This window comes from Pipistrellus hanaki (genome assembly GCF_964339955.1).
Source record: "Pipistrellus hanaki genome assembly, chromosome: 7".
Classification (NCBI taxonomy): Eukaryota; Metazoa; Chordata; class Mammalia; order Chiroptera; family Vespertilionidae; genus Pipistrellus; species Pipistrellus hanaki.
In genome coordinates, this window is record NC_140509.1 from 26,399,051 (window position 1) to 26,424,740 (window position 25,690).

The window sequence follows — 25,690 nt, forward strand, 5'->3', positions numbered from 1 at the left end:
TATAGTTTATTTTTGTATAAACTATAAATACGCAAAGTGTTTTAGAAATGTTAAAACTAAAATTCTGTAAGAAGTTTAGCAGGGACAAACTTCAACTCAACTTTGATTAATTTCTTATAGATGAATTAAAAATTTAGTTAGTACGCTGAAGTTAAAAATAATGATTGCTGCCAAATTACTGCAGTTCTTAGAAAAAGCATCTGTGTGTCATTGAGTAAGATTATAATAATTAAAGCCTATTGCCAGAATAACAAGATATTTCTTACTTAAAAAATATTCTCTGCTACTAAGTATATGTGTCCAGAAGTATATGCTACTAAGTATATGGGTTCAGCTTGTCCCATTAAGGTATTATTGTTTTAACAGGGCTCAATTAATATGTGTGTTTTTTTTTAATTTATGAGATTGTAGATGTGACATAAATATCTAAATATTTGTAGTTTAAACATTGGACACTGAAGTTATTCAGCACTGTTTTGTTGTTGCTGATAATGTTCGTGTTTCAGTGTAACCAGTGGTTTTCAAAGTCTGATCTTTGGGACCAGCAGCATCACCATCACCTGGAAACTTGTTCCGAAGCAAAGTCTTTGATTCCATCCTCCACCTCCTGAATCAGTAACTCTGGGATGAGGTCAAGCAATGGGTGTTTGGACACATTTACTGGGTACTTCTTCTGACGTTTGAGAATAACTAACCTGGGAGTTCTCAACTGTGGTGAAATATTAGAATTATCAGATAAAGTTAAAGTAAATCCCAATATATAAACACCCACAGTCCGTAATGACTGAAGGCTCAACTGAACACCAAGCTGTGCATGCAGCAGGCTCTGATGGACTGGGGCTGAACTGCTGACCTCTCAGGGAGAGAGAAAGGTGGGGCTGATCCACAGCTACCATGGCTGCTGGCTAGGCCTGGAGAGAGAGAGAGAGAGAGAGAGAGAGAGAGAGAGAGAGAGAGAGAGAGAGAGGGAGGGAGGGAGGGAGGGAGGGAGGGAGGGAGGGAGGGAGGGAGGGAGAGAGAGCAGCAGGGTCCAGACTTTGTGTTCTCTCTCTCTCTCTCTCTCTCTCTCTCTCTCACTCTCACTCTCTCCCCCAGACCTCACCAGCAGCTCGCCAGCAGCTGTGTCTCTCTCTCTTCCAGAGAGATCAGCAATTGAGCCTGCTTGCCAGCAGCCTGGGTGGCTGTTGATTAGCCCCGCCTCTCTGATCATACCCAGAGATAGGCTCAGAGATGCTGACTGGCATAGAAACTGACCAATCAGAACCAAATCTGGGTGACCTGCGAGGAGCCAACGACTAGGAGACAGAGCTTGTGACACTGATTGGCATAAAAACCAACCAATCAGAACCTAATCTGGATGAACTGTGAAGGCAGAACCTAAGGTGGGGGCTGAGGAGGGGTTTTAAAGGTAACAGCTATTTGGTGTAAGGTGTAAGAAAGCAGTTCAATTTTTTAATGACCGGTTTGACAGGATAGTGCATGTGTCTGGCTATCAGTCCAGATATAGGGATTCTGTATTTTTGTCTGCCAAATGCATCTCCTCCTGCTTAAAAAGGCTCCCTCCTTCTCATTTAAGCAATCCTATCCTATATAATCTATCTATACTAATAAAAGTGTAATATGCTAATTAAACCCAGTTGACCAGCCATCTTCTAGACTTCTGACTTCATTCCTAACAAAGCTATGGTGGTGGAGACCGGGGCAGAGGCAGTAAGGGGTGATCAGGCTGGCAGGGAAGGGCAGTTTGGAGCAAGATCAGGACAGGCAGGCTGTTGGGGGCAATCAGGCAGGCAGAGGGGTTAGCGGCAATCAGGCAGGCAGGCAGAGGCACTTAGCGGTGATCAGGTAGGCAGGCAGTTGAGCGGTTAGGAGCCAGTGATCCCAGATTGCCAGAGGGATGTCCAACTGGAGAGGGTGCAGGCTGGGCTAAGGGAATCCCCCCTCCCTGTGCCCAAATTTTGTGACTGGGCCACTAGTAGATATATAAGTCTCATCCTATACCCATTAAAATAAAATATCTGGTTTGAAAAATACAGTGTTTGTTAAAGCATCCTCATTTTAACACTTAGCCACGCTGGGCTTTCCTAACCCTCAAGAGAGCTTGCTTCATTTCTTTCACTTCTCAGGACCTGGGGCCTGCCTGTTCTTCCATTGACCTTTTGATTACAAAGTGACTGCCTGATCACCAGACTTTAATATCCAATGCCAATCTTTCTCATTATTGTCTGACCTCCTGATGGGATCCATACCATTAACTTATTTTGATAATTGCTACATCAATTTAAATAAACTATTACCTGTACACAGATTATGTAATTAATACTTTTTTGGCTAAGGTTCATTGCTCCTCTAGACCACACATCTTATCCCATAGGATCAGTTTCCTGATATTTAGGTAGAGTTAATCACAGCGGAGATTCATTATATGTAAATTAAATTTGCTCTTCATTTCAGAACATAGCTAGTTCCTACCATAATATTGTGTATGCTATTACATTAATCTTTACCTCCAGAAGTAAAACTAATAATTTATAATGAGATGACAGAAACTTGATATTGACATTGATGTGCAGGCAAGTAGTAATATTTTCAGACTATCTAACAAACTCCTAGTTTTGATAGGCATTTAAGAATTCCAGCACATTTAAAGTAGCAGGATTCTTTAAGTTATTCTGTCATTCTTTGTTCCAAGCTCAATATTTCTAAAAGAGCTGCAATATCTGTGAATTAAGAAATAAATTTATATTTTACAGAATTGTGAACTCTTCAGATATTTCCCCCCCTCTTTTTTCTTTTTCTTCCAATGTGTTGAGAAATCCTTTTAGGAATATGGGTACAATGATCCTGTTAATCTTCTTTTTTTGTTATTGTTGTTCATCAATTATTTTCTCACTAATTTTTACGTAATTTATACATGTCCCACACCTTCCTTTGGACTGGCCGCTAAAATGGTTTCAACATCTAATGTGAAAAAAAAAAATTATTTATTGTTTAAATTATTTATTCTATAGCTGCAGTGCTCATTATGTTTTTATCTCTTAGAAAGCTTAAATCTCAAATAGAAGCTTATTTTTGTAATATCAATGTGAAGTCTTTTAATCTCTACTTAATGTATAAAATAACCACGATTCAGTTTTTTAGCAATGTGCCCAAGGCAGACCTAGAACATCAGGGTTTCCGGACAAACACATAAACATGTTCTCCATTACTTGATGACTATCCCAAGGTCAAAGGCTGTATGCTTGCCATTGAAAGTTTATTCTAATAATCATGAACCTCACTAGTTAGGCAAAATAACAACCTAACCCTATGAGTTGATATTTATGACATAGTCATAACTTTAAATATAATATTTTAAAACATCATCATGATAGATTTTCAAAGTCACATAGGAAGGAGTAAATTACCTCTTATCTCATGCCAAAGAAATAAAGTAGATGAAATAAAATTCTCATCTTATAATTTTCTTTCTATGATCATGAGTTATCAAACACACACTATAAGAACAGGAGAATGTTAAAATGAAAAACAAATTAAATTAAATTTCTCTTGCATCTGTGGGTAATAGTAGGAGTTTTGAGTAGGAATTGGGTCTATGTAGTATTTGAGTACTAAGATTCCAACCTGTAAATAAGTAATTGAAAGAAGAAATGAAGCCTGGTCAGTGTGTCTCAGTAGTTGAGTGTTAACCTAAGAACCAGGACTTCACAGTTTAATTCCTGGTCAGGGAACATGCCAGGGTTGTAGGCTCCATCCCCAGTGGGAGGGTGTATAGGAGGCAGTTGATCAATGATTTTCTCTCATCATTGATGTTTTCATCTCTCCCTTCCTCTCTGAAACCAATAAAAATATGTTTTAAAATATAAATTAAAAATGAGAGAAAAAATTTAGAACCTCTTTTAAAAAATGCTGAAATGACTCTTAAATTTAAGTAATATTATAGATATGACAATGAATAGCATGTATTACATAGTGAATTTCTGTATGCTTATATTAAGTGAATGACAGGTAATTAAATTAAATGAATACAATTTAAAAGGAGAGATGCCCTTAATTATGCAATGGTACAATTCCTGGATAAAAAAATATTACATTATTTTTATTTCTTCAAACCTCTACTAACTTTAGTCTATACTGCTTTATCAATTTTGCAGTAAAAATCTAACACAAGCTCAGTGAAACAGCTATCTCTCTACCAGTTGCAGATAATAAGATACTTTACAGTAAGTAGTCATTTGTATTACATATAAGTTGTTCTTCTTAAAGCACTGGTGCTATGTATTTTCAGCATTTGCTTCCACTCTTCCGGCATGCAAGTATAATTATTATACAATTTTTCTGAAGAGTTCAGCATATTTCTTTACATTGGTGAAAACAAATTGTGATAGCATGCAATATTAATATAAAATGCTACTAAAATTGCTCACATAATACAACTTTCACACTAGAGGTTTTAAAAACCTCAATCTTGCTGTTGCAAAGCTCTTCTTAGTTGTGCACATAAGTAGACAGATGAGGTACTAAGTGTTCTATCCCTTTGGAAAATGGCTCTTCTCTTTGGGGATCAGAATAAAACTGCTTGGCAAAACATTATATGTAGACTCAAAGAGCAAAATACTAATCCCAGTTAAATCTAACTGTTTCTTTATAGCTAGTGCAACTTGGGGGGAGGGAGGGCAAGATTCTATCTATGAATAATAAAATGAGAAGTTGATAATCTGTCTGTTATATAGACCTATCCATTTCCCTTTCAATGTTATACAGTATATTGAGTAAGAAAAAAAAAGAAAGAAAATTATAAGAATTTACCATTGGGAAAATACTGATAGAATCCTATCTAATAAAAGAGCAATATACAGACTGACCATCACTCCAACACACAATATGGCTTCCCCATGTGGTCAAAGATCTTGCCCCCATGTGGACACAAGATGGCCACCACAAGATGGCCAGTAGGGGAGGGCAGTTGGGAGGCACCAGGCCTGCAAGGGAGGGCAGCTGAGAGGGACCAGGTCTGCAGGGGAGGGCAGTTGGAGGCGATCAACCCCACAGGAGTGGGCAGTTAGGGGTGACCAGGCCAGCAGAGGAGAGAAGTTGGGGGGAAACAAGCTGGCAGAGGAGTGGTTAGGGGGTGATCAGGCTGGTAGGCAGAAGTGGTTAGGGGCAATCAGAAAGGCAGGCAGGCGAGCAGTTGGGAGCCAGCAGTCCTGGATTGTGAGAGAGATGTCTGACTGCCGGTTTAGAGCAATGGCAGGGTTTAACTCCAGCTTTTGAATTTTAAGAACTTTTCAGAGAGAAAAATCTATAATCATTCTCCCAAAGAGTTAATTTACTAGTTTTGCCCATATAATGCCCTAGCTGACCTATTAAGCAAAATATGGAACCAGATGGCATGGGTCCTTAAGACAATTTATAGAAGTATAAGCCATAGAGTTCCAAAGGGCAGAGCTTTTCCTAATTGTCTTAAAGCAGAATTTTTATTTTGAGAAAATAAATTATTTACAAAGAGTCACTTTTAAACTTCTTTCCTCCTATAATGTCCTACACGAATATGTCTTTAAATCTTTATACTATTAAATGAAATAAACAAACATGACATCATTTCGCTCTTTGCCCTCTTGAGTATTATGGGAGGGACAAAACAATTTGCTGGCTTTGTTTTATTTCTTCCTGTGACTAATTTATTCCTGAAAGTAGCTGAAGGCCAGGGGGCCCATGCTACATGATTGTTAAGAGAAGAGACATACTACAGCAAATTTAAAGTATAAACATCAGACTCTCCTTTCTAAGCATGATTTTTAAAAGCACTTCAACTTCTCACCAATATCCAGTTCTCCTCCATCCCAGATACATCTACTTCCTTAACGTTAGGTGTGGAGTGGAAATGAGAGTTGTATCAGAGAAGCAATAATGTTAAGTCTGCACACAAATAATAGCATTTATAGAGTTGTTTAAACCTATTGGACTTCAGGTGAGCTAGTTATTCCTCTTTATTGCTTTAAGCTCCTGAGGATGTGGGATGTTACTATAGTATTACTTGGGCTAAACCAACTGATTCACAGGCCAAAACTCTTCTGTAAAAGATGCTTTCTTTATAGCTGTAGCTCTTTGTAACATCATTCCAACTTAGGTAATGAACCTTCAGCAGCTATTTGGGCACTCCTAATTCCAGAATTAAAGTCAGTATAGTAGAAAGTGTGTAGGTGACAGTCTTTGCTGTCATGACATTAAGGGCATGGAGGAGAGGGGGGGCACTGAAAGGCAAAATGATCATCAAGTGTTGAGTGCTGTGGCTCTTCACATGCTCATTTTGTAAAGGCAGCAATTTGCAGGCTGCTTCAGCTTATCCAAAACCCTTGTCCCTCTGCTCAGGTCACTGAATAGGATGTTCTAAGAATGCATCACGCCCCAGTCCACATGAACCATGACAGAAAATAAAAGGTAATTATTTAGCATAGGAGAACTTGGCCAGGCAATATAAGCACCATTTATATATGAGAGAGTTTGATAATAATATATGCTCTTTTTATTGGAAATAATTGTATTCTGAGCTTAATTTAAAAAAAAAAAAAAAAAGGAAAAGCAAAGCAGAAAAAGTACAGGTAATCGAGAGGATTTCCATGGATGAGTCAGACACACAAAAATAACTATTAAGTGCCTTATTAATGTCCCCTGCTCTGATATTGGGTGGGGAAACACTACAAGAAGAGGTGATTGACAAACCAGTGTAATATGACCATCACTTACTGTTATGTCTTATAAATCATAGAAGCTTTGGTGAAAAACTTGTAATTGATGACTGCCTCTGGCTTTCTTAATTTTTCCCTAACTGACTTAACACACACACACACACACACACACACACACACACACACACAAGCTCAGTCTAACAAGAAAAAAAAGGAATTTCTCACTATTTGGGGCCAAAAATTTTCCTAAAGCCAGAAATTCTAAACTGGTAAAAACCTTCATTTAATTAATACACTAGAGGCTCGGTGCACAAATTTTGTGCACAGGGGTGTATTTCCCTCAGCCCAGCATGCATCCTCTCCAATCTGGGACCCCTCAAGGGATGTCCGACTGCCTGGTTAGACACAATTTTGGTAGGATTGGGCCTAAACGGACAGTCAGACATCCCTCTCATAATCCAGGACTGCTGGCTCCCAACTGCTCACCTGCCTGCCTTCCTAATTGCCCCTAGCCACTTCTGCCTGCCAGCCTGATCACCCCCTAACCACTCCCTGACAGCCTGATTGATGCCTAACTGCCCTGCTGCCAGTCTGATTGCCCCTCACTGTCCTCCCCTGCTGGCCTGGTCCCCTCCAACTGCTCTCCGCTGCAGGCCTGGGTCCCTCACAACTGCCCTTCCCTGTAGGCCCGGTCACCCCCAACTTCTCTCTGCTAGCCCATCACCCCTAATTTCCCTCTCCTTCAGGCTTGATCACCTCCAGCTGCCCTCCCTTGCAGGCCTGGTCCCTCCCAATGCCTTCCCTCTTGGCCATCTTGTGGTGGCCATCTTGTGTCCACATGGGGGCAGCCATCTTTGTATGTGAGAGCAATAGTCAATTTGCATATTATTCTTTTACTAGATAAGATATTCCTAATATTAAATTTAACATTGGGAGCAAAGGGTACCTCATGTACCCTTTGCTTATGTGTGTATAGAGACATAAGCATTTATTATTAGATGTTCCTTTTTGTGTTACATTTAGAAAAGTTACAGATTATTATTTTCAGATAGTAATTTAAGCATTAAAAGTCTATGCTATACTAAAGAGAAAAAGTGACTTGCAATTAATAATCTCCCAAAATTGGTCATGTAGAACATTTATATATTTATAACTTATTTCAGCCCAAACCAAGTAAAAAAGGACAAAGAAATTTGCACTTATATTTAAGGTTTTATCATTTTTATCACAATGTAAATATCTACCTGTCTAATGAATATGCATTACTTCTCTTGGATGTATCAGTCTACACTAAATCATAGTGACTGTTTCATTAATAGTTAAATGTAAAGTCTATCTTGCCTGAACAAGCGATGCTTTGTTAATCAGAATCGCACAAACCTGTACATCTCCGGAAAACAGCACTGGCCAGGAATTCCATTGTTCCTGCAAATGCTCTGTGAAGTGCTTGAATAGTTGTAATTTATTTACCTAGAAATTATCAACACAGATACTCTCACCCATCATGCACCCCTTTTGTACTCAACTACGATATAATGGATTCTTGTACAAAACTAGTCTAAGCCAATTAAAAGGCAAATAAATAGTCACAGTGGAGGGTAAATTGCCTTCTCTGCCCTCATCAAGTATGTGTGTACCAGTAAGATAAGATGCTGTCAATCTGTTAAAAACCTCAGCGAATCCATCCTCCTCCAGGGCTGGAAGCAAAAAAGCATTAACACTGTGGACAACTGTGGAGGGTCATTTGTCTAAGTTGTGGCAAAACCTAAGGGGCAGAAAGGCCATAGTGTTTCTTGCAACACATTCATCTTGACTTAAAATAATGGAAAATGTCCCAAAGGGTCACTGTTAAACACACTTTATTGGAGGCTTAATTTAACCTCCATTTTCCCCTTTCATATATTTCAACTACAATAATACAATATGTTGAGGAACACGCAGCAAAGCAAATGGTTCAAAGTAGACAGCCCATCTATATAGTCTCCATAAAAACAGTAGCTAATCTGTCTATTTAAGGTAACGTAATGCTCTCCCTTCTGGTCACTCCCTTCCCCTACCAATCTGCAGGTGTTTAAAATGTTGCTTCCCTTGTCTAGAACAACAATGGGTATAGTGATTAAGATAATAATGGGTGTTCTGACTTGGAAAATGGTGGGCACCTTAATTTTGCAGTTCCATTTTAACATTACTAATGTAATTTAAGAATGTATGTCTATTGTTTCTATTTTAATACTATAGATGAACACTTTTGTAATAAGAATTCTGTTCCCATTCAGCCCCACATCTGAGACAGCTGATAAGAAGGCTGTGTGCTCCTTCTTTTGACACTGGTGGGAAGTTCAACCCATGTAAGCCCCTTCCCATACACAGAAACCCTTATCCTGGCCCCATGCCCCACCCCCTTACAACAGGAAGACCCCAAGTCAGTCTCCTCTCCTTGCTCTCTCAAGCCATTTTGGATTAGCTTTGGAGGCCTCCGTTTCCCTAGAAGAGCCCTATTAGGTCAGTAAGAAACATTTTCTCCACTCACGGTGTGTTGTGGCCTCCTCAGTCTCTATGTCTGAATCAAGTTGTGGGTGTGGGGTACATCTTATATGTGCAGGTTGTTTAAAATAGCTTTGTGATTTAAAAAATGAATTTAAAATTTTTACATAAGAACTTCCTGGTGAGATGATAAAGTGTTATTCCTAGACCTGACTCAAGTTTGTGAATTGGACAGTGTAGTGAGTCAACAACAACAACAAAAAATCAACCATTTTTATCTGGTTCTGCTGCATATACCAAGATTTTGAGAAATACTCTTCCTCACTTACTCTTCTATCTAAAGGCCTACTTCCCATTATGAGCTATTCTCTGTGGCTTCACCTTTCTATCTTCATTGGCAATAAGACTCTAAGCTCAATGTGCTCAATTTACTTCTGCTTTAAAAATAATGAAGCAAAACCTGAGAGTTCTCAGTAGCAATAATAAACTAAAAAAAATGTCATCATGGTCTCTTATGTCAGTTTTTACTAGATTTGACAAATTGCTGGTATATACCCAGAGTAAGCCAGGGATCCCCACTGGGCTGCTTGAATTTTCCATCACATTGAATTCTTTATCATGTGCAGTTCCCAAGGACCAGTTAATGGACAGGTATCTGGCTGACCACATCGGCAACACAAAAAAGTGAGTATTAAAATATAGATTCCTGCACCCACACCCCAGATAAGTCTGAGGTAGGGCTCACACATAAACCGTTTTAAGAAATACCCCTTTAAGATTTCTATGCAGAGAGTCAAGTATAGAGATACTAGTAATGTATTAGTGTATATTCCAGAGCATTGGGGCATTTTAGAGCAGGAAGCTCCATTTATTGTGCCAAGTTTCCTCTCTCCCTGATGAAGCCCAGAATGTCAACTGATGAAAAACTATTGCCATTTCAAGGAGCTTGGGGGTACTGTGCTCAGGAAACCCCTGCTAGGAGCTGGATTGGGTTTTCTCAATTTAAATTTTCAGCTAACAGGTGGCACCCTGCTGATAGCTGCTGTCCTGAGGCTCTTTTGGATTGCAGTAGGATTATGAATTGTGACCCATCACTCTGTAGAATCTTGAGCTGAGGCTATTAGCGCCTGGCTTTGGCAGAGGAAGCTTGACACAATGGAAAATGATCTCCAAAACCTGTTTGATACCAACATTCTGAATTCTAGAATTATCAACTAAAAGTAGATTCTGTTGTACATGAGAATGTGATAAAGCTACTCAACATTGTTCCAAGTAAGTTGTCCAGAAATCTAGGATTTTTTTTTTTTTTTTTTTTACAAACTGACAAGACAACTGAAGTATTTAAAGAGCATACTGAGTATACTGGGTGTACCAGTTAATAATGCAGATTTTTTTCCACAGATGAAATTACACATATGTTGATATATATGTGATTTGATATGCATGCTATTTTGTTGTATTGACAACAATCTTCAAAACTTCATATGTCAAATTTGCTGAAGGTGTTAACATCATAAATATTTTTGCACTTAAAAATGTCAAATTTCGTGCCAAAAAAAAAGAGCATTTGTGGGAAGTTTTAATTCATTATTTATTTTGAAGAAAAAGTTATATACTTCACGAAGCTTATAGTGAACATGCTCCATCTCAAGATACTTGTGAACACTGGTTTAAATGGTTTAAAAGTGATTATTTCAATGTGAAAGACCTAGAACTCCCAGGTCAACTGAAAAAGTTTGAAGACAAACAATTATAAGCATTATTGGATGAAGATGCGTGTCAAACTCAAAAACATCTTGCAGAAAGTTTAAATGTTGCTCAGCAGCCGAAGCTGGTTTGGCTCAGTGGTAGAGCGTCGGTCTGCGAACTGAAGGGTCCCAGGTTCGATTCTGGTCAGGGGCATGTGCCTTAGTTGCGGGCACATCCCCGGTGGGGGGTGTGCAGGAGGCAGCTGGCCGATGTTTCTCTCTCATCGACGTTTCTAGCTCTCTATCTCTCTCCCTTTCTCTCTGTTAAAAATCAATAAAATATATTTTTAAATAAATAAATAAATAAATAAATAAATAAATAAATAAATGTTGCTCAGCAAACACTTTTCTATTGTTTACAAGCAATGGAAACGTTTTAAAGAAAGGAAAATGGGTGCCACATCAACTGAAGGAAAGACAAATGGAAAACCGAAAAGTCATCAGTAAAATGTTGCTTCGATAGTGCCAAAAAGAGAATTTTTTGCATCCAATAGTGACTGGTGATGAAAAGTGCATTTATTTTGAGAATCCCAAATGCACAAAATCATGGGTTGATCCAAGTCAACCATCAGCATCAATTGCAAGGCCAAATCGCTTCAGAAAGAAGACAATGCTCTGCGTTTGGTGGGATCAGGAAGGTGTGGTGTATTATGAGTTTCTAAAACCAGGTGAAACCATTAATACTGATCGCTACCCACAACAAATAATCAATTTGAACCACACTTTGGTCATGAAACGACCAGGATGTGCCAGAAGACCTGGCAAATTATTTTTGTTTCATGATGACGCATCATCACACACTTCAAAACCAGTTAAAGACACATTAAAAGATCTTTCCTGGGAAGTATTAACCCACCCGCCATATTCACCAGGCCTTGCTCCTTCAGATTACCACTTGTTCTTATCAATGGCACATGCACTATCTGAGTAGCGTTTCAAAACATACCAAGAAGTGGAAAATTGGGCCTCTGAATGGTTTGCCTCAAAACAAGAAAAGTTCTATTGGGATGGTATCCACAAATTACCTGACAGATGGGAGAAATGTGTAGCTAGTGATGGACATTACTTTGAATAAAGAACTTTTGATGTTTCTCTTAAAATTATCATGTTTTCTTTGATTACAAAATCTATCATTATTAACCGGTACTCCTAGTAGAATATTTACATTCCTAGAAATGATATATACATTTTTGTACATAATATAAATGAAAATAGACCTCATTAACTATCCCTCTTTTAATCAACATAAAACATCTCCTTTTGTGAATGTTCTGAAAAATGGAAAAAGGAACACTGACCTCTAAACAACTGTTAAATTTTAAATGTAGCCCCAAAATACAAACATCAAATGAGAGCAGATAATCAATACAATGAGCATTTATAATGTTTTAAACCATACCATAGCTACAAACTGGAGAACACAAAATGATCTAAGCTTTTTCCATGCACTGGTGGTGCTGATTATACAATAGTGATTAATGGCATGTCTTGTGAAATTATTTATAAATTAGAACCAAGCTTTTAAACTCCTAATAATTAGTGTTATATAACTTTTATCTGAACATTAAGTTTACTTTATTTCCATTAAGAAAGGCCCATAGAGTCATATACATATAGTTTATCTAATGAGAATATGGTCTCCATTCCGAACTCCACTATTTATGTTTTATGAATATCCCAATACTGTTTAAACACATGAATTCATTTATAATCATGCTATAACTGCATTATATATATTTAATACATTTTAATGTTCATAGAAATTCCATGGAAAGGAAGGGCAAGAAACAACAAGTTAGAAAAGAATAGATGTAACAAAAGAGCAAATATAAAAAAAAAAAGTGTGTAAAATTCTTACAAAGAAGAACAATTATTATAGAACATGCAACACAATAGAGGAACTCAGCATAGATAACCTGAATATTATATAATTGACTCTAAGCCTGTCTGCCCTTTGCCCTGGAAAGAGATTTCATCTTTACTACACTGAGCTATAAACATGCCTGCCTTTTGCTCTTTTTCTCTAAGAGAAGACATTTACCTTGTGTTCCAAGGCCGGAGCAAACTCATCCTTTGTCCCTGAGGGACACTATTTCTATTTTCCAAGACTGTTTGCCATACAAACATGGTCTGGAAATAGTCAGCCCAGATTTCTGCTCAGGAGACATCCAGAAATCTGAGAAATTTATGGAGCATTATCTTCCAACAATACACTACAAGCACTCCTGTTCTAACTAATAACTGTGAATCATGTAAAATTTCTGTAGAGCTGCTGATATTATAAACGAACATGTCTTTCTTAGATTGCAAAGTGGAGACCTCAATAGTGCTGCACACTTTAATGTAATAGTTTAACTTTAAGGAAACTATGCTGAGGAAATAATAAAAAGTATAGGAAAATAATGACAAAAATGATCCTAGCCTTGTTTTCTAGCTGAGACCAAACTTATATACCTAACAATAAGTTAAATTTTATCCTGTTTAAATACGTAAGTATTATTCAGGCTTTGAGCACATTTGTTTACACTTGAGTGAGGTGACAGAATGTCAGCTGCCCCCTCAATATCTGTCCTACTTTTTTCCAAGCATAAGATAGCCTCATAAGGAGGATATCAATAAGAAATTTTGTGAGATTAGGGTACTCTGTACATATCATAAGATACCCTCAATGAAGTCTCCACTTCCTAGCTAGAGGGTCCCAGAGACTAAGTTCTCAGACCTTGAATAGATGCACAATAAATATATGCTACTTTACTCTGAGTGTTTAACAAGAAATTGCTTGCTCAGACTCCCAATATTTCTTCTTCCCATAAGCAAACACACACACATGACAGATACCAAGCTTTAACCACACAAGTGATAAAAGCAATTCAAGGGATGTCAGATCCCAAAATGGAAGCAACTGTGCTACTGAATGACTTTTTAGAGATAAATCTTGTTTGCAAGTCAGAACACTCTATGTATAGACTATATTAAGAGAGAGATAAACTTTCATCGTATCCATATCATATTTTGTGGTTTAATTTTTATAGTTTAACCTTCACCCTACCTCATAAAGGGTAGGAGAGTGAAAGGCAATATTCAAAATTGTATTAATGAAATAATCAAATACATATTAACAGCCAGGGGAAGGGAGTGAATGAGAAAAGCAATATGATATTAAAAATTATATTTGCAAAGTGAGATTATAAATAAATATTATTTTCCTTACTTTAAAAATATTTTTAAATTATGGGAAAGCAGAATTTTAAAATTATAAAACAACTGAATGCAAATTTAAAATTGAAGATGTTAAAATAACTAATACTTTTTAAATGTTCTCTCAAAAATAATAGTAAAAATGCAATTAATTAACTGATTTAAAATGAGTAAGATATATATAGAAGAATAAATTTTTGGGACACACACACAAAGGATGAATTAAATTTATTTATTTGGAAAATAGTATTTTAAGTCTAAATAAGCATATAAAAATCCAAAATAAGAAAAGGAAAAAATGATAAATTTAATATTAAAATTGACATAAGTTTTTTTTTTTTTGTTTTTGTTTTTTTTAATATATTTTATTGATTTTGTACAGAGAGGAAAGGAGCGAGATACAGAGTTAGAAACATCAATGAGAGAGAGTCATCGATCAGCTGCCTCTTGCACACCCCCTACTGGGGATATGCCCTCAACCAAGGTACATGCCCTTGACTGGAATCGAACCTGGGACCCTTCAGTCCCCAAGCCGACACTCTATCCATTGAGCCAAACCAGTTTCGGCATGACATAAGTTTTAAGAATGGCAAATTATATTGTGGGGTTAGGGAACTCAGTACATATCAGAATATTTTCAGACAGGATTTATAGAAAAATAGTAGACAGATTATGGGACACACTAACAGTTGTACCGAGTTGAAAAACAGAGAAGTTGTTGAGAAAATCTGTGACCATATGAGTGATAATTGAGAAATTTATGAGCTTGGAGACCGGTAGTTTCCAGGTCAGAGATCATTTGGGTTTAGAACTAGTGTAATGGCTATGGGAGTTGAATGGTGAATGACATCACATTTCAGTCACTCAGAATCTCGTATGTCTATATCTCACTTTGGAAAACAAATTTGATATCCTAGGGAAATGACAGAGAAAGTCTGTTATTTCTACTGTAGGTGGAGTGCCTTGGGTTATCTTATTTACAATGGCTGAAGAGGAAAACCACCACATAACTTCATTTTTACCTTTCATTTAGTCAGACACTTTCCCCTGTTATCCTCAACTGAATTGGGAACATTTTAAACAGATTCATTTGATAGAATTGTGGGGTGTTAGTGTGAATGTCACTGTGTTTTGTGTTTTTTGTTTTTTGTTTTTTGTTTTCATTCTGCTTCTCATTTAATATCATTTGCCTAAAACCTGTTTGTAATTAAGATAGAAGACCTATTGTTGAAATGCTATTTTTCCAGACATGATTGGATTGGTTCAGTGGGTCAAACATAGATATATGCATAGAACTTTTTAAAAAATTACTTAGCTATATTTCCTTTAATGAGTCAAAAGTCCAGTGCTCCAAACCTCTAAGTGCTTCTCTGTCAATGTGTTTGTCCTAGCCTGCAAAATGTTTCTCCTGTTAACAATCCTTAGAACTACTTGTGTTTTAATTCTCAAACTACATAGAGTGTATGAATATGTTCAATATAACATATTTAAATGCTTGTGTAAGAAAAAAATGTGTTTACCACCTGTCTCTATACCTTTTACTCCTACTATTCTGGACTGAATTGTGCCCCCTCCTCCTCCCTGGTCCTTATGTTGAAGCCCTACCTGCCAGCAGCCCAGAATGGGATTGTATTTGACTATAGGGGAAGTTTAAAGAGGTAATTAAGTTACAGTGAGGCCTTTAGGATGGGCCCTATTCCAATTGACTGGAGTCCTGATAAGAAGAGGATATTAAAATACACAGAGAGACACCAAGGATTGAATGCATGAAGGGAAGACCATCTAAAGAAGTAGCAAGAGAGGAGCCATCTATAAGCCAAGAGAAGAGGCCTCAGATGAAACCAACCCTGCCGGCAATGTCATTTGCACTTCTAGTCCCCAGAACTTTGTGAAAATAAATATCTGCTGTTTAAGCCATCCAACTGCGGAATCTTACTATGGTAGTCTGAGCAAACTAAAGTACCTAAGTGATATGAAGAGTAAGCATATTTAGGTCCTTTTGAAAGCTTTATCTTTGCTTTAATGGTTCAACCATAAAATAAGACACCCAATTATAAATAGTAGTAACAACATAATATTAAAGAAAAAATAATTATAATAATAAAAGCATAATATACTAATTAGACTGGACAACATTCCAGATGTCTTTCTGGATGACCTTCCGGATGAAGCTGGGTTGTGAGGGAAACTTGGGTCCTGGGTGCCAGAGGGAAGCCGGTGTGGCAGCCAGGAAAAGGAAGGCCTATTCTTGCATGAATTTTGTGCACCAGGCCTCTAGTTACTTTTATGTAAAGAGTAAGAGTATCCACTACTATATAGGATACCCCCCCAAAAAAGGATATACACTTTTTTTCTGATAGTTCAATTGTTGTTTCTTTCTTTACAGATTTAACCCATTGGAATGAATAATTATTCAAAGTCTGTGTACATTTTGGGGGGCATCTTGTATTAACTAATGTCTTCATTTGGCTTTCTTTTTTTGTTTTTAAATTTTTTATTTTGTTGTTTAAAATATTACAAATAGTACATGTCTCCTTTTTTTCCCCATTGACCTCCCCCTGGCCTTATATTACAGTTTAAATAACATTTTGACAGAGCACACATATGATTATAATGAGCTAAAAAATTTCTACCATCTAGTGATATTATAATTGTTGTAACAATGCAACAGGACATGCTACTTGTGTTTGTATGGATGCTGGCCCAAACATACCTATGCTTTTAGTTATATAAAAGTACAGTATATTGTATTTTTTACCTTTTCTATATTTAGGTATGTGTAGATACACAAATACCATTGTGTTATAAATGCCTACAGGAGTCAGTAAAACCCATAGGCTGTACAGGTTGTAGCCCAGGAGCAACAGCTGTACTGGAGAGCCTAGGTGTATAGTAGGTTAAGCCATCTCAGTTTGTGTAAGTGCACTCTGGTGTTTATACAAGGACAAAATCGCCCAAGAATGCATTTCTCTGAACATATTCCTATCCTTAAGCTACACAGGACTTTACATGGAATAGGAGTTTTGCTGCTGCTCTGTTAATTATTAATCAAGAATCTACTTTATATGACCATACACAGGGAAATATATCAGTCCCCCTTATCCATGGATTTATTTTCTGCAGTTTCAGTTACCTGCAGTCAACCACAGTCTGAAAATATTAAATGTGAAATTCCAGAAACAGTTCCTAAGTTTCAAATGCCATGCTGTTCAGAGTAGTACGATGAAATCACATCGGACAGGCATGTTCCCTTTGTCTCCTGTATCCACATTGTACATGCTGCCCACCCACTCACCACCCAGCAGCCCTCTGGGTTATCAGATAGGCTGTCACGGTACGGCAGTGACTGTAAAGTGCTCCTTTTAGTGAAAAGGTAAAAGTTCTCAACTTAAGGGGGGAAATGCTGAGTTTGCTAAGCTTTATGGTAAGAATGATTTTTTTAAAAAATCTATGAAATTATGAAGAAGGAAAAAAAAAATACGTGCTCGTTTTTCTGTTGCATTTCAAACTGTAAAAGTTTTGGCCAGACCGCATAGTAAAATGGGATAGGCGATAAATATGTGAGTGGAAGATGTGAACAGAAAACTTACTCTTTTCAAATTTGTACATGCCATATTTTATCAACTTTCTGAGGGAAGTCTACTAGCTGATATAAATATTTTAAAATATTGGTATCTTGTAGGCAGTAAATTTTAGATGATTATATTAATACAAAGAGTTTTGGATTTTTCCCATTTATACTATTAATCTAATGTTTCATATTATAAGATATGAGTTAATATAGAAAGCATCCTTAAATATTAAGCATTGTTTACTATTTCTGGATTATAAATTTTAGTGCAGTGATAATACAATTTCCTGTCTAGTCTTATCCCATGAAGAACTGCTAGTATAAAATAATCTATATGTTATTTTCTTTCTGTAGGGGATTACATAGTCTTTTTATTAACATTTGAAACATAACACTTTAAAATTGATTTTGAATAAATGAATTGGCTCAAGACAGAGATTTCTATTTAATTAATGTTTTTTCAGGGCTTCCCTAATGTTTACTTAATATATTATTTTAGACTAGAAGCCGGATGCACTAAGATTTGTTCCAGAATAGGCCTTCTTTTCCCTGGCTGCCAACACTGCTTTTGCTCTGGCCAGAGTCACCTTTCTGCTCCAGCCCAGAGCTGCCTTTCCACCTTCCTACACAAGTGTCCTGCCATCTTTTTGGGTTAATTTGCATACTCACTTCTGATTGGCTGATGGGTGTCACAAAGGTATGGTCAATTAGCATGTTTGTCTATTATTAGGAACAATAGCCATTAGAAATTGTTGTCCATTTTTTTTTGGAAACTCTTGACATGGTTTTATCATGCAAAGAAATGTGGTAAACAGATGTCTGTACTTCCAGACATGTACCATATATTCTATTTACTTAAAATTGTGGGGATAAATAAAACAATTCCAAAGACAATGGAAATAAATTGCTTGTATAGTTCACTCAGAACTGACAGAACATAGATCATAGTTAATCTCTTGGATCTGGTAAGTAGGAGATATCGTTGGCTGAAACAATTTTTACCATGTCCATCACTCTGTCCAATAGGAAGATACTTTCAAATCAGAACTTCTTTGGGGAACTACTTAATCAAATATAACGCATGCAGTGAAGGATCCAATTTAGTAGAATGTGAAATAATGCAAAATATAGTACCCAGAGTATTTCATATTGCTTCAGCATTAAATAAAGGAACCCCCTTTTTTTTTTTTTTTTTTTTTTTTTTGTGCCAATTGGATACTTTTCTATAGCGTCTAATAAGTAGTAAATCTCCTCAGGAGCATTATCATAAATTCATTTTTCACACATTTGTAAACAAGGATAAGGACAGTATATAGTATATCCAAAATAATTACTGGGGTAGGCAGAATTCTCAGGAAGCTCCCAATATTCTCATGTCTAAGCTTACATGCCTCTGTATAATCTCTTTCCATTGAGAGATAAAAGAAGTTATAAATATGATGGCGTACCACCATTATTAAGTAGAAATAATTTTTTTAATATAATAAGGTGCCTCATCATTTGCCTTGAGTTAAAGAGTTGTTATCCTGAATGGATTTGAAGATATTAACTGAGCAATTACAAGAGAATGTTCTGCAGGTCCTCAAGAAGCTGACATGTGAGAAACCCTATGGGAGAGGGTCATGTGTAAGAACCTGAGAGCAGCCTCCAAGAGCTGAGAGTAGCTCCTAGCTGGAAGCTAGCAAGATATGGGGACTCTGTCCTACAACTATAAGAGACTGGGTTTTTCGGAGGAGCAGTGAGCTTCGAAGGCTACCATGGGCCTCAGATAAGATTATATCCCTAACTGATAAGTTGTACGCAGTTTGTGAGACCCCAAAGACAGGACCCAACTAACCTTTGCCCAGACACCTGAATTATGGAAATTGTGATATCATACTATTTTTGTTGTTTAAGCTGCTAGCATTGTAGCAACTGGTTACAAAGAACCAGCAGAGCAACCTGCCATGTAGTGAGCCACTAGATGGAGAGAGCTATGCACAAGGAGTGGAGGTGGCCTTCAGCCAATGGCCAGCAAAGAACTGATGCCCTTAGTTAAGCAGCCTGCAGGGAACTAAATGCTTCCAATGACGTTAGGGTATTTAGATGTGGATCCTTCTCAAACTGAGCTTCAAATGAGCTCACAGTCCCTGACAATCATGATTCCAGTGAGACCTCAAAAACGAGGACTCCAGGAAATTACACCTGGAGTCCTTACCCACAGAAACTGTGAGATAATATTTTTAAAACCACTAAATGTGTGATAATATTATGTACCATAGATAACAAATACAATGCCTATCTTCAAATAACATACAAAGTTGTTTGCTAAATATTTTAGCTGAGTACTTATTTTAAATGTTATCTACACTGTTGACCAGAAAAAAATGGCTAATTTGATATCATTATCCTAGAGAAGAATCTTTTTTCCTGTAAAAGCTCTGCTTGATCTACCATGTTTATATCAATAACATCATTTTGATTTCTAATATCAGCTTCCTATATTCACGCACATAATTCATACTGTAAAATGAGGGTGGTCATCAGTGAAACTTCTATGTAAGATCCAATAAACAAATTGAGATCATATTTCTAGATTTTTTTAAAGCACCCTGTAGTTATACAAAAAAGTTTTTGTAGTGCTAGTGACATGACCTACTGTATTTTGTATTTTCTAGTTTTTCTTTCTTTTTTACCCCCTGCCAGGAAATGAAACCTAACATTGTCACTGGTAATTATGGAAATTGTGATATCATACTATTTTTGTTGTTTAAGCTGCTGTAAAAAGAGCTGGCCAACTTTGATGGCTCTGAATGGTCGGAGCTATTAACTCATCTTCTAGTTGAGATAGTGGTGGTTTCAGAAACTTTAATTTGTTAATCATATGTAAATGTAGATTCTTGTTGATTTTCTGTTGTTGGAACTTCCCACCTAAGAGATGTCTTTGTTTCAGAATCTCAATAAAAGGAATGGTAAAAGGCCAGAGCAGGGGTTAGTCTTCCCACTAGAGGTGGACTTCCCGCCTGGCCCCCATTTTCCCAAATTAACTCTTTTCCAGTCTCTCTCTTCATTTTAGTGTGCGGCCTTCTCCAGAAACCGGACTCTGAGTGGGCCCTGAACCATGCGGGTCATGTTAAGAGATCCCCCCCCTCCCCCACACCCCCTTCCCTTTGTATATATACAGAGGCCTAGTACATGAATTAGTGCATGGGTGGGGTCCAGCTGGCCTAATTTTTTTCTTTCTTTTTTTTTTTTTTTGCGGGGAAAATCAGAGGCGGGGCCTGCCAGGGGGAGGGGACACTAGGTGATTGGTGTGCTGGCCCTGCCCCCTGATCCAACTTCGGTTGAGGGGACAATTTGTATATTAGCCTTTTATTATATAGGATATTTTTATTGAATTCAGAGAGGGAGGAAGAGATAGAAACATCAATGAGAGAAAATCATTGATTGGTTGCTCCTGCACATCCCCTAATTAGGGAGTAGGGGGAAACTGAGCCCACAACCCAGGCATGTGCTTTTGGCCAGAATCGAATCTTTAGTCCAAAGACCTATGCTGTATTCACTGAGCCAAACTGGATAGGCCATATCTAGCTTTTAAATGTTACTTTTAAATAGATGGGATGTATCTGGTCTTCCCTTTACCCCACAACAATCTTTATATTATTTCAAAACACAGTATTATTGCCTGATATGATTTCAAGTATTTCAATGTATTTTACAACTAGACCATCAGAATTATTGCCAGAAAAGATCTCTTCTCTTCATGTTAACTGAACTTTGTGCCAAATAGCAAATACCCATGACAGACTATTTTAAGATACACATATTAATTTGTATGTCTTAACTTTTCTACAATATAAAAGCTCATGAAAAATAAGACTTAAGTCTTAAAAATTTATTTCAAACTTCATAGTGACAACTACTATAGATACTACATCTAAATAAATATTTTGTTTGCATGATCATATAATTAATTATTCAATAATTCATTCTATTTAGGAATCCTAGAACACTTTATTTATTTTTTAAAAAGAAAATAAAAATCATGTACAGCAAGGTAAAATGGAAAAATAAATGTTTTAAAATGACAGATAAATGCAGGGAATAATAAAATAACTAAATATGCAAAAAAGGAAGAAAATAAATAGGGTTGGAAAGAAAGAAGAAAAAAATGATAGAATAAAAAATAGAAACATAAGGAAAGAAATATGTATTAATAGTATTATATTCTACAATAATATAATTAGTTTACTATAGCTGATTCCAAAGTAGAAGGTCTATAAATATTTTTCTGTACAATTACAATGATATCATATATAGAACAACTTTATGATGATGTGTTTAATACTTTTAAAGATTGTACTAAAGCCTTTGTTATTGGGTAATTATGAAGATATTTTTTCTGAACTGTAAAAATTATATTAACTAAAGAGGAGTGAGCAGAGTAGGAGGATTTTTTAATAGTTGGGATAATCTTTGAATATTCCTTGACTAAGTAGTATTTAACTATATCCATTAAGTATAGCCAATGTTTGATAACCAGAATAGATTATTTTATAAAACTGAACTATTTAAAAAATGTATCAGAGTCGATATTTACTTCATGGTATATAATTCTACTGATTAGTGAAAAACAATTTCCAAGATGATTTTTTTCTCTATTTAAATAAGACAAGCTGCTAACCAAAATTAATAGTTTATAAGGAATTCAACTAGAATTTTTTCCAAAAATTAGCCAAAAATTAGAATATTATTTTGTTATATCATTTCAAAATAGGAAAGATAAAGGTGCCATATGGGTTTATAAATAAAAATAAGTACATACACTTCATCTTGAAATATAGACAGTGCAACACAGACACACTGAATTTCCTAAGTTGTTATTCATAAGAAAATGGACTTAGGGGTTTAAAATAATTTTGCATCTTCATCGTTGCAAAAAGGTACCATGTCTTTGTAAAGGGAAAGTGGTTTTATTTCAGACCACATTCTATCAGTGTTTCCACTGGCAGTTGAGTATTACCTGCACTTTATCGAGATTAAGCCTTAACATAACTCTTCCATCAGAGCTACATCCCTGACATGCAGGTGAGTGATTCTAATGGAACTGATGAAAAGAAGACAGAGAAAAGGCTGTCCTGCCCACGCCAACAGCTTTGCCACCTCGCAGGAACCATTATTTCCTCTAAAGCTTTCAAATTTGACATTGAACAGGAGGTTTCACTGGATACAGCCCTGAAGCAATTGCTGTTACTGAGCAAGACAAAGGTATTATAAGAATTTTCTTCGGAAAAAAATTTTTTTTTCTCAACTGGGAACTTTGGAGATTAAATGAATCTTAGAAACATTTGTTGAAATTCACAAATTATTTTTATTATTATTATTATTATTGGCTTGCTTTGTAGACACTGTCTTACGTGTCATTAACTCCATAAAATGAATATTTGGTACATTGATTTTCTTTGCTCATCTAACTTTTTTTTAAAATAAAAATTGTCCTCTGATATTTTAGACAAGACTCAATGAATACCATGTATTTGTTCAACAGAGCGTTTGCCTAGTATGTGAAAGCCCTGTATTGTAAATAAAAATTAAGCAAGACAAAATCCTGTGGAGGAACTTATGGAGTCAGAGAGATAAGTAAACAAATAGATAAAATAAAATGTGAGGCATCTTAAATAAAGTTTGAACCTAACTATTCCAGGCAAATCCACAAAAGGTTATAACTAAACCCAGTCTTGAATATCACCAAGAAGGTTACTGAGTAGAGAAGACTTTTGATCAAAGGGATTTCTAAAACATAAGACGTGGGAACTCCATCACACTGGGAACTACAAACAGCTTAGTAGTGTTAAAGCTTTGAATGAATATGGAATAGGGCAGGAAATTACACCAGGAAATATCCAGATCATGAAGATTCTTGTAGGAAATGGTTAAGCAATTCTTGGAAAAAAGGTTTTTTTTTCCCTCTTCCCAAACTAGCACAGAGAAAAAGGTGGAAAATATATCAAATAATTAAGAGATATAATTAATGGGATTTAGTGCCTAATTAGATTTATTGGGGCAGAGTAGGGGCAATGATAATAACAATAACAATAACAATAACAATAACAATAATAATAATAATAATAATAATAGATCTCTCCAGAGTCCAACCTTCTCTTTGAATTACATTGTATTACAGAACAATTAAGCTCTTAAAGATCAAGAGCCCTTCTCCTTCAGTTCCTATCCACCATTACTAAGATAGTTGAGTTGTATAAATTGTGCTTCATTTATCTCACATATTTGTAATAGCTGGTCTCTGCCCCAAATGTATGATTGTAAGTCACATATTCTCTCACATAGCATTGTTCCTGTATTTGTTAGATTTCCTATTTTCAGTTCCAACACCCTACTGCTGTCTTTATTCCCCACATTTTCCACTCTGCTCTCCCAAAACTTCCTTCTATAATTAACAGACCAATAAAATAAAAGTAAAAAAAAAAAAATTAGAAGAAAAAAACATTACAAGAAATACATCCCAGGCATTTATAGCTCTATCAGAAGCTTTTGTCTGAACTGTTTCTTTCTGGGTTTACTAAACATTTGAGCAAAGTGCCAGTATGTGCTCCAAAATTATCTTTAAAATAATTCATAATTAAAAATAAATCTAAATAATTTAAAATTCTTTATAAATCATATTTCATCATATGAATGAAATATAGATCTTATGTTGTAGCCAAGTTTTTCAGCAGTTATGTCTTGGCTCACTATAGTTTTTTTTCTTTGTAAAGATATACCATTTGATGTTATCAAGAGGTCAACTTTGCAAATGATTTCTTTTTACAAAAAATAATTGTCTAAACTGGTCTTAGTACAATTTAAACATGCTTTATGGTGGGAGAGAAGAATGATAGGGTTTAAAAAACTGTTGGGAAGCTCAGTGGTTGAGCATCAACCTATGAACCAGGAGGTAAAGGTTCAATTATTGGTCAGTGGTTGAGCATCAACCTATAAACCAGGAGGTAAAGGTTCAATTATTGGTCAGGGCACATGATGGGATTGTAGGCTCCATCCCCAGCAAGGGGTGTGCAAGAGGCAACCAATCAATAATTCTCTCTAATCAGTGATGTTTCTAGCTCTCTCTCCCTCTCTGAAATCAATAAATATATATGAAAAATAATTAAAAAATGAAAATTCCTGGGAAATTATCAATAATTTGATTGTTTCTACAGAAATGTATTGTGATTTAAAAGAATGTAACTCACATTTTTCATTCCAGATAAAATGCTGGAAATATATGTTTTATTGAAATTTCTAATTCTATTTTTAAATTTTATTTTAGCACACAAAAAAGCATTAAATAGGTAATGCTGCACTGTCTTTCTACTTTTATGAATTTATACTTTTGACCCACTTCTAATTCAAAAGCAATGACTCATTATATGATTCCTATAATGCATATCAATAAAGCATTTTTTAATGTTGTAAAAACACCCACCACAAGGTCTATGCTCTTAGAAATTTAGAGAACAATGCAATTTAGTCAACTGTGGGCAGGATGCTGTACAGCATACCTCTAGCAATGATTCATCTGTTAACTGAAACTTTATACTATAGAACAGCAATTTCTACATTCCCCATTCCTCAGCACCTGACAACCATCAATCTCTTTGTTTCTACAGGATTGACTAATTTAGGTATCTCGTACATATAGAATCATCAAGTACTTGTCCTTCTCTGACTGGCTTATTTCTCTTAGCATTATGTCTTCTACCGTGTTTCCCCGAAAATAAGACATCCTCTGAAAATAAGACCTAGCGCAACTTTGGGAGAAAAAATTAATATAAGACACTATCTTATTTTCACGGAAACAGGGTAGAATATTGGTGCTACTGAAATTAAAAATATCATAAGAGATTACTAGGAACCATGATACAACAACAAATTGAATAGCCTAGAAGAAATGAATGCATTGTTGGGAAATGCATTCTACCTACTAAGATTGAATCATGAAGAAATAAAAATTGAACAGGCAA

The 25,690-nt window shown here is 36.1% G+C and overlaps 1 protein-coding gene across 1 annotated transcript in view; it reads right to left on the reverse strand.

Annotated features, from left to right (window-relative positions):
* Window positions 1–556: 556 nt before the first annotated feature.
* The window catches only part of EYS (eyes shut homolog), a gene marked incomplete at both ends in the record, with an annotated part of 204,625 nt that continues 179,491 nt past the window's right edge, over window positions 557–25,690 (reverse strand). Inside the window, 1 exon segment of the mRNA XM_084890219.1 lies at window positions 557–709. Within this exon segment, the coding sequence (XP_084746345.1) occupies window positions 557–709 (153 nt within the window).